A 14,745-nucleotide genomic window follows, 5' to 3' on the forward strand; every position below is an offset into this window, starting at 1 on the left:
GGTCGTTTTCTTCGGATTGCTTGACAGAAACGAGGAATAATATATAAGTAGTATCCCTTATTGACCGTTCGACCATAAGCCAGAATTCATGAAGAACTGTCCCACTGTAATCGAATAAAATAGTGAGAAGAACCTTGACATGTCATAGAACTTGTAGAATTTCTTTTTTCGGTCTTTTCTCTTCAGTGGGACTCCACTGGAACAGTTGGACCTTGGTTTCGACGTCATACGCATATACCCATGTTTCGTCATCTGTTATAACCTTCTTTAAAAGTACTGGATCACTGTCGACTTTATTCAGAAATTCCTGAGCGATGTCCTGCGACGTCGTTTTTGATCGAAAATCAACAGTTTCGGAACAAACTTCGCTGCTACACATTTCACATCGAAAACATCCGCAAAAACCGCTTGCTATGAGCCAGAGGATATGTCGACATCATCAGCAACTTCTCTGTTGGTGATTCACCGATTTTCTATAACCATTTTGTTCACTTCCTCCACTTCGTCGTGAGTAATTAACGTGTTATGGCGCCCAGGGCAGTTGTCGTCTTCAACGTCTTCTCGGAACTCTTTCAAACTGAGCCGTGGTAAAAATTGCTGTTTTAAAGAGCGCGCAGCGGCGCGTAGTGTGAAGCAGTCGCCCTCCGTTTCTGGTGGTGGCACCGCTGTGGCAACCACAGCTTTGGTGTCTCCCTCTGGTGGAAAAGGGGAAAGGTTGCCTGTTCACGTGCATTTAAGGGACGCTATGAGCTTGCCAAGGGTCTGAGTCGGTCAGTCAGGGTCAGTCTCTCGTCCCCAGCTTGCTAGTTTATCTCTCGTCGGAATTTGTGAGGCAGTTAGTGTCTGTCTGTCGTTCGGAGTGCTAGTAAGTCGGTAGTTCGGATCAATCTTTACAACCGGCAAAATGAGAGTCTTTCCACTCCGCCAGTAAGAGAACTCAGGAGAACTCAGCGAGTGGTCGCCCGGTCGGGGCTTAGTTTCTGCATCTGAGTCTGCGCATCTGAGTCTGCGCCAGTCTGCTCGAGTTCGCTCAGGCAATGGTCATTGGCGGTTGGATCTATCGCTTGGTCGGTCGCGCACTGAGACACGAGATGACTTGTCCGTCTTGAGGGTCGGCGCATGTGAGGTCGCCACGTGAGTCCAGTGGGCCGCGCCGTATAGCGAGGGGTAGTGGCTTCGCGGTCGACACGAGAGCAACAGGAGTCAACCCACGACATCAGTCTGGCCGGTGCGAGCTGCGACGCCGTGATGTAACTGGTTCTCCGAACGCTTCTGGGTCCCTTCAGTTACCATCTTGTGGAGCTTGGCTCGGTCCTTTTCTGGTGCAGGGATGTCGTTTGGCAGTGGGCGTGTTTCCTCTGCACGGTTGGGTCCGAGCCAGTATTTCCGCCGTCGTGTGTCTGGAAGTGAGTGGGAGACGCACCAGCAGTGCAGTCGCGACGGAGCAGCAGTCACGGACAGAGCAGCAGGCAGTCGGTCGGTTGGTGCGGACCAGGAAAGACGGGAGATCGGCGCGCCTTCCTGCGTACGTTGAAGCGGCTGGCAGCGGACGGTTCGGGGGAGCGATTTGGGGCGCTGCGCCAGGTCTTCTCGAGATATCGCTGTTTATAATAAGTTAGCTGATTGGTGATATGTTGTTTGATTTACTCTTGTTAAATTCTGCTTGTTTTCTTGGTGAGGTAACCAGCCGTTTTGCTTTGGGGTCGTCCCACCATTCTTCTCCGTTTGTCCACCCGCGGGAAGGTGGTTATTTATAAATTGGGTGGTTCGTTCTTCCCATGTGGAGTAGGGGCGGGTTAGAGCAACCTGTGGTTCGGGTTGTTCGGTAATCTCCCTATGAATCTACCGTACGTTAGTAGCTGCCTCTGCCATGTTTGTCGGATTCGGTGTGTTAACGAATTTATTGCTTGGAGTGTAACGGACTAATTCCTGAAATATGATTTTACCTTGCCTATCTTCTTGAGAGGCGGTGTATGTGTACTGTAGAGCATGTTAACTGGTTTGGCCAACCTTGCATAATTTTATATAAGATTGCATTTAATGGTCATTTTAGTATGTAAAGTCGCCACCCTTCCACCGTAAGACTTTTCTTAGAAGTTAAAATCAAGTTGCACCTTCGGTGGCAAGTTAATCTTTTAATTTTAGTGTTCTGTACCATTTCCATCCCTCCTACGGGGTGCATAGTTTGTGTGTTTGTGTGATGTGTTAAAACTTTTAGTTTAAAGTAATCTGGTGTGTTGCAGATTTGCAACAGGGTAGTCTTTCAGAGGTTGTTGTGAGCGGTCGTGGCTACGGCCATATCAAAAGGGAGCGGCAAGCTTCTCAGCCCGAAAGCTCATACACTCAAAAATTTGTTTCTTTCTGCCTCTGAATAAATTGTACTTGATATTTAGAGGGTGCTTTCTGCTTATAATTTTAAATCTGTTTCTTTAGAAAAAACGTTTTTAGGAATAAAATTCCCATTTGTTAAAAGCAATTTGATTATGATTTCATCAATTACTCCCTGGAAACCACTTCCAAGCTCACATAGTGTGATTAAATATGTTAATGTTCTTGATGAATCGCTAGTAAATAAAATAAATTCTTAAGAAAATTCTTTGAAAAGTAAATTCACGGTCACAAACGTTTATATCACTCGTAAACTCTTGTTGTACTCATAGTGGATTCGCCAAAAGCCACAGTGAACATTTTGAAAGTGGTGGTGCACCTTATTTCATTTTTCAAGAAAAATTGAATGTAAATTTTTCTATCCATCTATTTCGAAACTAAAAATTCGTCGAGCATTCAAAACATGAATAACTTTCCTGACAGTTGAAGTCGTCAGAGGTAGGGAAATGGTGGGTTCGAGGCTGTGGTGAGGGGTAGAGGCGCTACAGCAGTCTCTAAACATTTTATTTTTCTTTGCCTCAGACAGTACAGGCGTTCATGGTCCCACTCGCTTCGAATACTGCTCACTCGACGGTTTTGGTCGCCCTGCTTTGCTGAGGATGCAGCCCCGTTGCCCGTGGCCCAGATGTGACAGCCAAGGCGAGGCACGCTACCCCAACAGCGAATTCTTCGATGACGGCCCCACGCTATGCCGACCGGCTCCCCACGGGGGCAGAAAGCGAATGATGGCAGGCGGGTGTCCTCTGCAGCAGCCAGGATGCGACCCTCTGCCGACCGTGCTGTTAGGAGGGCTGCTGTTGGCCACTGCTGGCTGGCTCCAGTCCCTTTTGAAGTCAGAGGGTTCGAACCTTGGCCCCGCCTCAGACTGGACGTGTGCTCCTCCGTCGGAAGCTTCATATGGACGCCCGTGTAGCGCAGCACCGTCGCCTCAGACAGCTGTGACACTAAAGACACTAGTATTACTTGAGTGCCCCCTATTTATACTCGGCAGTGCGCATATTTTTTACGAATATGCCTCTTCTAGTTACGTACTGACACTCGTTAGGTTAGCGCTAGTGTGCTGGTTTGGATGTCAGCTTGTGGCCAGAGTTACTCTCAGTCCCAGTGAGCACCACGTTTCAGTATCTCTTGCGCCCACGTTGGTCTGGCATACTTTGCAACTTCACGTAGCCTGACCGAGCGAGGTGGCGCAGTGGTTAGCATACCGGACTCGCATTCAGGAGGACGACGGTTCAATCCCGCGTCCGGCCATCCTGATTTGGGTTTCCGTAATTTCCCTAAATCGCTTCAGGCAAACGCCGGGATGGTTCCCCGTCCTTCCCTAATCCGATCAGACCGATAACCTCGTAGTTTGGTCTCTTCCCCCAAACAACCGCCGGCCAGTGTGATCGAGCGGTTCTAAGCGCTTCAGTCTGGCACCGCGTGACCGGTACTCTCGCAGGTTCGAATCCTGCCTCGGGCATGGATGTGTATGATGTCCTCAGGTTAGTTAGGTTTAAGTAGTTTTAAGTTCTAGGGGACTGATGACCTCAGATGTTAAGTCCCATAGTGCTCAGAGCCAGATGAACCATTTGAAGCCAAACAACCCAAGCCAATGTAGCCTGAGTTACGTGTATGGCTGCTATCCACCACTGCAAATTCACACTAAAACTGCCTTACGCAGTGAAGCCGCTTCACTGCCAACAATAAATTAAATATTCAAAACAGTTGAAAATGCAGACATACGAGGGTCACTCCAAAAGAAATCCACACAACTTTTTTTTTTAAATCCATCTTTTATTCTACATGTTTGAAAGTTTTATAGTCTGTAGATACATTCCTTAGGAACAATATTTTCATTTCTCCACATAATTTCCATATCTCTCAACTGCCTTACGCCATTTTGGAACCAGCGCCTGTATACCCGCATGGCAAAATTCTGGACCAACCTGTTGGAGCCACTGTTTGGCAGCGTGCACAAGGGAGTCATCATCTTCAAACCTTGTTCGACAAAGAGAGACCTTCAGTTTCCCAAAGAGATTATAGTCACATGGAGCTAGGTCGGGACTGTAAGGCGGGTGTTTCAGTGTTCTCCATCCGAGTTTTATGATCGCTTCCATGGATTTTTGACTGACGTGTGGCCGTGCATTGTCGTGCAGCAGCAAAACATCCTACTTTTGCCGATGTGGTCCAACACGAGTCAGTCGATCTTGAAGTTTCTTCAGTGTCGTCACATACGCAACAGAATTTATGGTGGTTCCACTTGGCATGATGTCCACAAGCAAGACTCCTTCGGAATCGAAAAACACTGTAGCCATAACTTTTCCAGTAGAAGGTGTAGTTTTGAATTTTTTTTTTCTTGAGTGAGTTTGCATCATGCCACTTCATTTTTTGCCTGTTCGTCTCTGGTGAAAAATGACGGAGCCATATTTCATCACCTGTCACAATTCTTCCAAGAAATTTATCTCCACCATTCTCGTACTGTTCCAAAAGTTCGCTGCATACCGTTTTTCTTGTTTCTTTGTGAGCCACTGTCAACATCCTGGGAACCCACCTGCCACAAACCTTTTTTAACGCCAACACTTTCAGTATTCTGCAAACACCTCCTTCCCATATCCCAACGTATTGTGACAATTGGTTCACTGTGATGCGTCTGTCACCAGTCACCAATTCGTTAACTCTCTGCACATTGTGTGGAGTGTGTGCAGTACGAGGCCTGCGTCTCCCTACATTTGTACTCCGCAAGCCACCCAAAAGTGTGTGGCGGAAGGCACTTTACGTGCCACTGTCATTACCTCCCTTTCCTGTTCCAGTCGCGTATGATTCGTGGGAAGAACGACTGCCGGAAAGCCTCCGTGCGCACTCGAATCTCTCTAATTTTACATTCGTGATCGCCTCGGGAGGTATAAGTAGGGGGAAGCAATATATTCGATACCTCATCCAGAAACGCACCCTCTCGAAACCTGGACAGCAAGCTACACCGCGATGCAGAGCGCCTCTCTTGCAGAGTATGCCACTTGAGTTTGCTAAACAACTCCGTAATGCTATCACGCTTACCAAATAACCCTGTGACGAAACGCGCCGCTCTTCTATGGATCTTCTGTGTCTCCTCCGTCAACCCGATCTGGTACGGATCCCACACTGATGACCAATACTCAAGTATAGGTCGAACGAGTGTTTTGTAAGCCACCTCCTTTGTTGATGCACTACATTTTCTAAGGACTCTCCCAATGAATCTCAACCTAGTACCCGCCTTACCAACAATTAATTTTATATGATCATTCCACTTCAAATCGTTCCGCACGCATACTCCCAGATATTACTACAGCATCATCCGTGGAAAGCCGCATCGAACTTCCGATTCTATCTATTAGGTCATTTACATATATTGTGAAAAGCAATGGTCCCATAACACTCCTCTGTGGCATGCCAGAGGTTACTTTAACGTCTGTAGACGTCTCTCCATTCAGAACAACATGCTGCGTTCTGTTTCCTAAAAACTCTTCAATCCAGTCACACAGCTGGTCAGATATTCCGTAGGCTCCTACTTTATCAGGCGACAGTGCGGAACTGTATCGAACGCCTTCCGGAAGTGAAGGTTCAAATGGTTCAAATGGCTCTGAGCACTATGGGACTCAACTGCTGAGGTCATTAGTCCCCTAGAACTTAGAACTAGTTAAACCTAACTAACCTAAGGACATCACAAACTTCCATGCCCGAGGCAGGATTCGAACCTGCGACCGTAGCGGTCTTGCGGTTCCAGACTGCAGCGCCTTTAACCGCACGGCCACTTCGGTTGGCGGAAGTGAAGGAAAAGGGCATCTACCTGGGAGCCTGTATCTAATATTTTCTGGGTCTCACGAACAAATAAGGCGAGTTGATTCTCACACGATCGCTGTTTTCAGAATCCATGTTAATTACTTCAGAGCAGATTCTGGGTTTCCAGAAATGACAAGATACGCTAGCAAAAAACATGTTCTAAAATTCTACAACAGATCGATGTCAGAGAAATAGGCCTACAATTTTGCGCATCTGCTCGACGACCCTTCTTGGAAATTGGTACTACCTGTGCTCTTTTCCAATCATTTGGAGCCTTCCGTTCCTCTAGAGTCTTGCTGTACACGGCTGTTATAAGGGGGCAAGTTCTTTCGCGTACCCTGTGTAGAATCGAATTGGTATCCCGTCAGAGCCAGTGGACTTTCCTCTGTTGAGTGATTTCAGTTGCTTTTCTACTCCTTGCACACTTATTTCGATGTCAGCAATTTTTTCGTTCGTGCGAGGATTTAGAGAAGGAACTGCAGTGTGGCCTTCCTCTGTGTAACAACTTTGGAAAAAGGTATTTAGTATTTCAGCTTTGCGCGTGTCATCCTCTGTTTCAATGCCACTATCATCCCAGAGTGTCTGGATATGCTGTTTCGATCCACTTACTGATTTAATGTAAGACCAGAACTTCCTAGGATATTCTGTCAAGTCGGTGCATAGAATTTTACTTTCGAATTCGCTGAACGCTTCACGGATAGCCCTCGTTACGCTAACTTTGACATCGTTCAGCTTCTGTTTGTCTGAGAGGTTTTGGCTGCATTTAAATTTGCAGTGAAGCTATATTTGCTTTCGCAGTAGTTTCCTAACTTTGTTGTTGAATCACGGTGGGTTTTCCTTGTCCCTCACAGTTTTACTCGGCACGTACCTGTCTAAAACGCATTTTACGATTGCCATGAACTTTTACATAAACACTCAGCATTGTCAGTGTCGGAAAAGAAATTTTCGATTTGATCTGTTAGGTAGTCTGAAATCTGCCTTCTATTACTCTTTCTAAACAGATGAACCTTCCTCCCTTTTTTTAAATTTCTATTTACTTGCATATTCAGGGATGCTGCAACGGCCTTAGGATCACTGATTACCTGTTCTGCGCTTGCAGAGTCGAAAAGTTCGCGTCAGTTTGTTATGAGTAGGTCCTGCCGCTGAGAGGACAGTCCTCAATACTGCCGTGCCCGCTTTCATCACGTAACCTGCTTGGCCACCGACTAACTGTAGCGCGATGGACAGCAGATCTCCATAGGCCTTTTTCAACCACTTGTGAGTGTTTCCCACTGTCTCGTTTTCACAGCACAGGAATTCTATGACAGCACGTTGCTTCTGACGAACGTTAAGTGTAGCAGGCACCTTGAAGACATGCTGTGAGGGTGCCACTCACGGGAACAGGTTGAACTAAGTTTGAAAACAAGCGGGAAAGATGTATCTACACACTGTAAAACTCTCACACATGCAGAATGAAAACCGTATTTAAAAAAAAAATAGTGTGCATTTCCTTTGGAGTGGACCTCGTAGTTAGGAACATGTATCCCAACAAGATACACTACTCGCCATTAAATTTGCTACACCACGAAGATGACGTGCTACAGGCGCGAAATTTAACCGACAGGAAGATGTGTGATATGCAAATAATTAGCTTTTCAGAGCATTCACACAAGGTTGGCACCGGTGGCGACACCTACAACGTGCTGACATGAGGAAAGTTTCCAACCGATTTCTCATACACAAACAGAAGTTCACCGGCGTTGCCTAGTGAAACGTTGTTGTGATGCCTCGTGTAAGGAGGAGAAATGCGTACCATCAAGTTTCCGACTTTGAGAAAGGTCGGATTGTAGCCTATCGCGATTGCGGTTTTTCGTATCGCGAGATTTCTGCTCGCGTTGGTCGAGATACAATGACTGTTAGCAGAATATGGAATCGGTGGGTTCAGGAGAGTAATACGGAACGCCGTGCTGGATCCCAACGGCCTCGTATCACTAGCAGTCGAGATGACAGGCATCTTATCCGCGTGGCTCTAACTGATCGTGCAGCCTCGTCTCGAGCCCTGAGTCAGTACATGGTGACGTTTGCAAGACAGCAACCATCCGCACGAACAGTTCGACGACGTTTACAGCAGCATGGACTATCAGCTCGGAGACCATGGCTGCGGTTACCCTTCACACTGCATCACAGACAGGAGCACCTGCGATGGTGTTCTCAACGACGAACCTGGGTGCACGAATGGCAAAACGTCATTTTTTCGGATGAATCCAGGTCCTGTTTATAGCATCATGATGGTCGCATCCGTGTTTGGCGATATCGCGGTGTACGCACATTGGAAGCGTGTATTCGTCATCGCCATACTAGCGTATCAATCGGCGTGATGGTATGGGGTGCCAGTGGTTACACGTCTCGGTCACTTCTTGTTCGCATTGACGCCACTTTGTATAGTGGACGTTACATTTCAGACCCATGGCTCTACCCCTCATTCAATCCCTGCGAAACCCTACATTTCAGCAGGAAAATGCTCGACCGCATGCTGCAGGTCCTGTACGGGCATTTCTTGATACAGAAAATGTTCGACTGCTGCCCTGGCCAGCACATTCTCCAGATCTCTCACCAATTGAAAACGGCTGGTCAATGGTGGCCGAGCAACTGGCTCGTACCAATACGCCAGTCACTAGTCTTGATGAACTGTGGTATCGTGTCGAAGCTGCACAGGCAGCTGTACCTGTACACGCCATCCAAGCTCTGTTTGATTCAATGCCCAGGCGTATCAAGGCCGTTATTAGGCCAGAGGTCGTTGTTCTGGGTACTGATTTCTCAGGATCTATGCACCCAAACTGCGTGCAAATGTAATCACATGTCAGTCCTAGTATAAGATATTTGTCCAATTAATACCCGTTTATCATCTGCATTTCTTCTTGGTATAGCAATTTTAATGGCCAGTAGTGTATTTTCAAAATCGGGTGCATAAACCCCGAAATTAAAAAGTTCCCATTACTTTCTGATCGCACCCCATATACGGTGCGTAGTAAGCAGCACTAAGCGTCGTTATGTGTACGTTCGCACCTGTCTGCCAGGCGACGGCGGTGGTGAAGTAGCGGCCGACGGAGCGCGCGTCCTGCGCGGCGAGCAGCAGCAGGTAGAGGCCCATGCAGAGGTCGGCGGCGGCCAGCTGCGCCATCAGGAAGCCGGGCACGGAGCGGCGCGCGCAGCCCAGCACCAGCAGCACGGCCAGGTTGCCGGCGAGCGCCGCCAGCGCCACCAGCCAGACGGCGCCGCGCAGCGCCCAGCCGCCCATCAGGTCCTCGCACGGGCTGAACGCGTCCGGCCGCGGCCGGCACTCCACCTGCCGGTAGTTCTGCGACAACCGGCCGCACTCGGCGCGCACCGGAGACACCGTCACCTGCCGGTTCAAAAAATGACTCTGAGCACTATGGGACTTAACATCTGAGGTCATCAGTCCCCTAGAACTTAGAACTACTTAAACCTAACCAACCTAAGGACATCACACACACATGCCCGAGGCAGGATTCGAACTTGCGACAATAGTAGCAGCGCGGTTCCAGACTATACCGTATAGAACCGCTCGGACAATCCGGCCGGCCGTGACCTGCCGGCACAGAGCCTACCGCGCTTCAACAGATAGATCTGGGAAAGTTCAGGGTCAAAATCTTAAACATGGCTGTGGATCATCAGCTGCATAAATGTGAAGAGCAGTGAACACATTGGGGGATCACTCTGTTATAGAAATAATTCCAAAGTCAAGATCGCTTAAATGCTCTTTACTGCATAACCGGTTTCAACACACTAAAGGTGCCATCATCGGATCTCAATGTAGATTTAACATTTATAAAGCATTTGGATATAACGATAGAGGAGGCAGGCAATGATTTTATATCAGATGGTCTGCCTCATGTATCGCTATATCCAAATGGGTTATAAAAGTTAATCTACATTCAGATCCGATGGTGGCACCTTTAGTGTATTGAAACCAGTTATCCAGTAAACAGCATATAAGCGGATGAGATTTTCACTCTGCAGCTGAGTGTGCGCTGGTTCATATCAGCGCACACTCCGCTGCAGGGCGAAAATCTCATTCTGCTAACATCCCCCAGGCTGTGGCTAAGCCATATCTCCGCAACATCCAGAAGTGCTAGTTCTTCGAGGTTCAATGGGAAGTTTCTGTGAAATTTGGAAGGTAGGAGACGATGTACTGGCGGAAGTAAAGCTGTGAGGATGGGGTGTGAGACGTGCTTGGGTAGCTCAGTTGGTAGAGCACTTGCCCAGGAAAGGCAAAGGTCCCGCGTTCGAGTCTCGGTCCAGCACATAGTATACAAGCGATCTTGGCTTTTTAATTGTTTCTAAATATGAAGAGGTTGACAAAATAGCTAGTTGCAAAACCATGTTTTAGTAGGCCTTGACATAGGTTTCCATATTTGTAAAAATATCTTCTTCAGGAGTGGGCCTTGCTACATTACTTTACAATATGTGGTGATGTAACAACTACTTCTGAAGAAGTTATTTTTATAAATATCGAAACGGAGGTCAAGGGAAAATAAACGTTTATTTTGCAACTGGTTGACTGATCTTTTCAACCTCTTCATAGCACATGATGCTTCGTACACCACACATTTCAAGACTGCATGGGAACCAATATCCTGTATCTAGCCAGAGATAACTCCATGAAGTTCCCCTCCCTTGCTCGTACTTTGTAACACGTAGCCTACTTGTCTTAACAAGAATGAACTGGGGTTGAAGAGAGGACCAATAATAATACACTACTCAAAAGAATTAGGCATCTGTGATACTAGACTGAGCAATAATTGAGGACTGAGTGTGTAACCAAATTCTTGTTGTTGTTGTTGCGGTCTTCAGTCGTGAGACTGGTTTGATGCAGCTCTCCATGCTACCCTATCCTGTGCAAGCTTCTTCATCTCCCAGTACTTACTGAAACCTACATCCTTCTGAATCTGCTTAGTGTATTCATCTCTTGGTCTCCCTCTACGATTTTTACCCTCCACGCTGCCCTCCAATGCTAAATTTGTGATCCCTTGATGCCTCAGAACATGTCCTACTAACCGGTCCCTTCTTTTTGTCAAGTTGACCCACAAACTCCTCTTCTCCCCAATTTTATACAATAATTCATCATTAGTTATGTAATCTACCAATCTAATCTTCAGCATTCTTCTGTAGCACCACATTTCGAAAGCTTCTATTCTCTTCTAGTCCAAACTATTTATCGTCCATGTTTCACTTCCATACATGACTAAACTCCACACAAATACTTTCAGAAACGACTTCCTGACACTTAAATCTATACTCGATGTTAACAAATTTCTCTTCTTCAGAAACGCTTTCCTTGCCATTGCCAGTCTACATTTTATATCTTCTCTACTTCTACCATCATCAGTTATTTTGCTCCCCAAATAGCAAAACTCCTTTACTACTTTAAGTGTCTCATTTCCTAATCTAACTCCCTCAGCATCACTAGATTCCATTATCCTCGTTTTGCTTTTGTTGATGTTCACATTATATCCTCCTTTCAAGACATTGTCAAATCCGTTCAACTGCTCTTCCAAGTCATTTGCTGTGTCTGATAGAATTACAATGTCATCGGCGAACCTCATAGTTTTTATTTCTTCTCCATGGATTTTAATACCTACTCCGAATTTTTCTTTTGTTTCCTTTACTGATTGCTCATTATACAGGCTGAATAATATCGGGGAGAGGCTACAACCCTGTCTCACTCCCTTCCCAACCACTGCTTCCCTTTCGTGCCCCTCGACTCTTATAACTGCCATCTGGTTCTTGTACAAATTGTAAATAGCCTTTCGCTCCCTGTATTTTACCCCTGCCACCTTTAGAATTTGAAAGAGAGTGTTCCAGTCAACATTGTCGAAAGCTTTCTCTAAGTCTACAATTGCTAGAATGGTAGATTTGCCTTTCATTGATCTTTCTTCTAAGGTAAGTCGTAGGGTCAGTATTGCCTCACATGTTCCAATATTTCTACAGAATCCAAACTGATCTTCCCCGAGGTCAGCTTCTATCAGTTTTTCCATTCGTCTGTAAAGAATTCGTGTTACTATTTTGCTGCTGTGACTTATTAAACTGATAGATCGATAATTTTCACATCTGTCATAACCTGCTTTCTTTGGGATTGGAATTATTATATTCTTCTTGAAGTCTGAGGGTATTTCACCTGTCTCATATATCTTGCTCACCAGATGGTAGAGTTTTGTCAGGACTGGCTCTCCCAAGGCCGTCAGTAGTTCTAATGGAAAGTTTTCAACTCCCGGGGCCCTGTTTCAACTCAGGTGTAACCAAATTACACCTTTATTTTTCACATCTCTCTGGATTTACTCACATATAAAAAAAGTGGAAACAATCATACATGCCCTCACCCCGAATGCTTTTCATTGGACTCTAAGAGCTTCAATAAGATGCATGCCTGTGTGGTATCACATATCGACCCCCCCCCCCCCCCCACCGACGTCATTAAGTTGGTAACGGAATGGCAAGTACCAACAGCAGTCGCGCGGGATCTGGTGGACTCAACTGTGTGCACCTGCAGAGCCACACCTCCAGCAACTCAGGGCTACGAGCGCGACTCTGCCTCTGCGATCTAGGACGGCCGACGGCAGGCACTAGCCCACTGACACACAGACCACTTTGCTTCATGTTGCTACACAGACGCCACCTAGACATCGCTTCATCGTTTGTGCTGCAGTTCAGAGAGTCGCTTCCTTGTGGCCACTGAGAGCTGGACTTCATTTCCTGAATGAGAGCTCTTGAGAGTTTTTTAAGAGCCCGTGGTGAAACAGGGGACGACCGCGAACATGTGCTTCAAGCATGTACCATATAATTTCGATGAGGATTAGGTCGCGATTCACTGCTGTCCAGGCTTCACAAGAGATCCCTTGTAATGCCACCAACGTACGCAGTAGTCACCACATGACCAAACAGGATTTTTCCGATGTAGCGCTTGGCGGTACGGTGACCAAGGACAACGATGATATTTGCACGACTGTCAACACTTGGCACCCAACAGTGTAATGTAAAGTTAGTCAGATCTGGTGATTTCCTTGACATCGTTTGGAAGGTACCAGTCACCATGGCGCCTCCATGCGCGAACACAGCCATCACATTGTAACAGAGGTTGACTGTACTTATCTGTGAATAACACCTTTCCCCTGCGACGAAGTTGCCAGTTGACATTGGGACGAAAGAGCTGAAGGCAAGCTGAGAGATATCGTTTCAATGGAGGTACTTGAACAGGACATCACTAGTAGGAAAAGGTTCGTGTGATGCCACTCTGCATTGTTGCCAAATTTATTCAAGATGGCAGCGATGACGTCATCCAAGATGGCGGCGTGTAGACTTGGCAACAGCGCAGGAGCGTCATCCAAGATGGCGGATTTTGGCGGGAAAATAGGCCAATTCAGCTACCTCCAATAACCTAACACCCAGAAAAAATGACGGGAAATTTGAATGTTGGCGGGAAAATAGGTCAATTGTGCTATGACCACTAACCTAACCCCCAGAAAATTGGCGCAAAATTTGAATTTTGTCTGGAAAATATGTCAGTTGTGCTATGTCCACTAACCTAACCATCCAGAAAAAATTGGCGCAAATTAAAATTCCAACACGATAATGGATGCAAAAACTATACAGTACTTGTCTTTATTATTATTCCTTATGATTTATTATCATTCATCATCATTTATTATTATTTATTATTATTATTGGCCTACCTCCACTAGAAAATTGCGCAAAACTGAAATTCCCACACAATAATGTCTTGAAAACTGTACTTCTATTTATTATTATTAAAATTTATTTTGATTGATTATTTATTCAAGATGTCCGATTTCGGCGGGAAGAAAGCCATTTGCATTGCATCCATAGCAAAAATCTGTCGCAAGTTCAAATTCCAACACCATAATCGATCACACTTACGAAATAGTCAACATCCTACGAACTTTGACCGTCACTTATCTGTTTTCACAGCTAACCCATCACAATCGCGTGAGATAAGAAACTCTACTTGTACAAACCTAATTCACATCCTCTGATTTTGCAAGGAAAAGGGACTGAAGTCTTTGTTTCAAGCCGTACAGTCATCAGTTGCTCTCCAACAGTCTTAGTACACTTCCTTGAGCTCGCAGCAACACCCAGTGCGCTCGCCAAACGGTCCAAACTCCAACTTACTTAGTTCAAATCGTCGCCAGCAGAGGGGGCGGCCCCCGGCCGGCTGACGTCGACTTGTTTGTGTGTCGGCTGGCACGCACTCCCCTGATCCACGTCAAAGCTCCCCAGCACGCAGGTGGCTGCCAGCGCTAGCCGCTGGACGCTGTAAACATGTTTTCGCTTGACACGCCGGAACCAGCCGATGCGTACGTCAGAACAGGCGGTCCAGCACGTGTGTTCGCTACGAAGTCCTTCTCTAAGTTAACAGATCATGCGAGTCTCATTATTCATTCGACATAGTGAACCATCGCTTGCCCCAACCTACATACCACCGCAATTTAACCAAACACAAAGTTCACATCACTACTTAATTATATTGATCAATTAATTAAC

At 46.3% G+C, this 14,745-nt stretch overlaps 1 protein-coding gene across 1 annotated transcript in view; it reads right to left on the reverse strand.

Moving 5' to 3' along the window:
- The window catches only part of LOC126260373 (lutropin-choriogonadotropic hormone receptor-like), a 341,279-nt gene that overhangs the window by 30,114 nt on the left and 296,420 nt on the right, over positions 1-14,745 (reverse strand). Inside the window, exon 11 of the mRNA XM_049957702.1 lies at positions 9,232-9,568. Within this exon, the coding sequence (XP_049813659.1) occupies positions 9,232-9,568 (337 nt within the window). The remainder of the gene's footprint in view (positions 1-9,231; positions 9,569-14,745) is intronic.

Source organism: Schistocerca nitens, chromosome 5 (genome assembly GCF_023898315.1).
Source record: "Schistocerca nitens isolate TAMUIC-IGC-003100 chromosome 5, iqSchNite1.1, whole genome shotgun sequence".
Taxonomy (NCBI): domain Eukaryota; kingdom Metazoa; phylum Arthropoda; class Insecta; order Orthoptera; family Acrididae; genus Schistocerca; species Schistocerca nitens.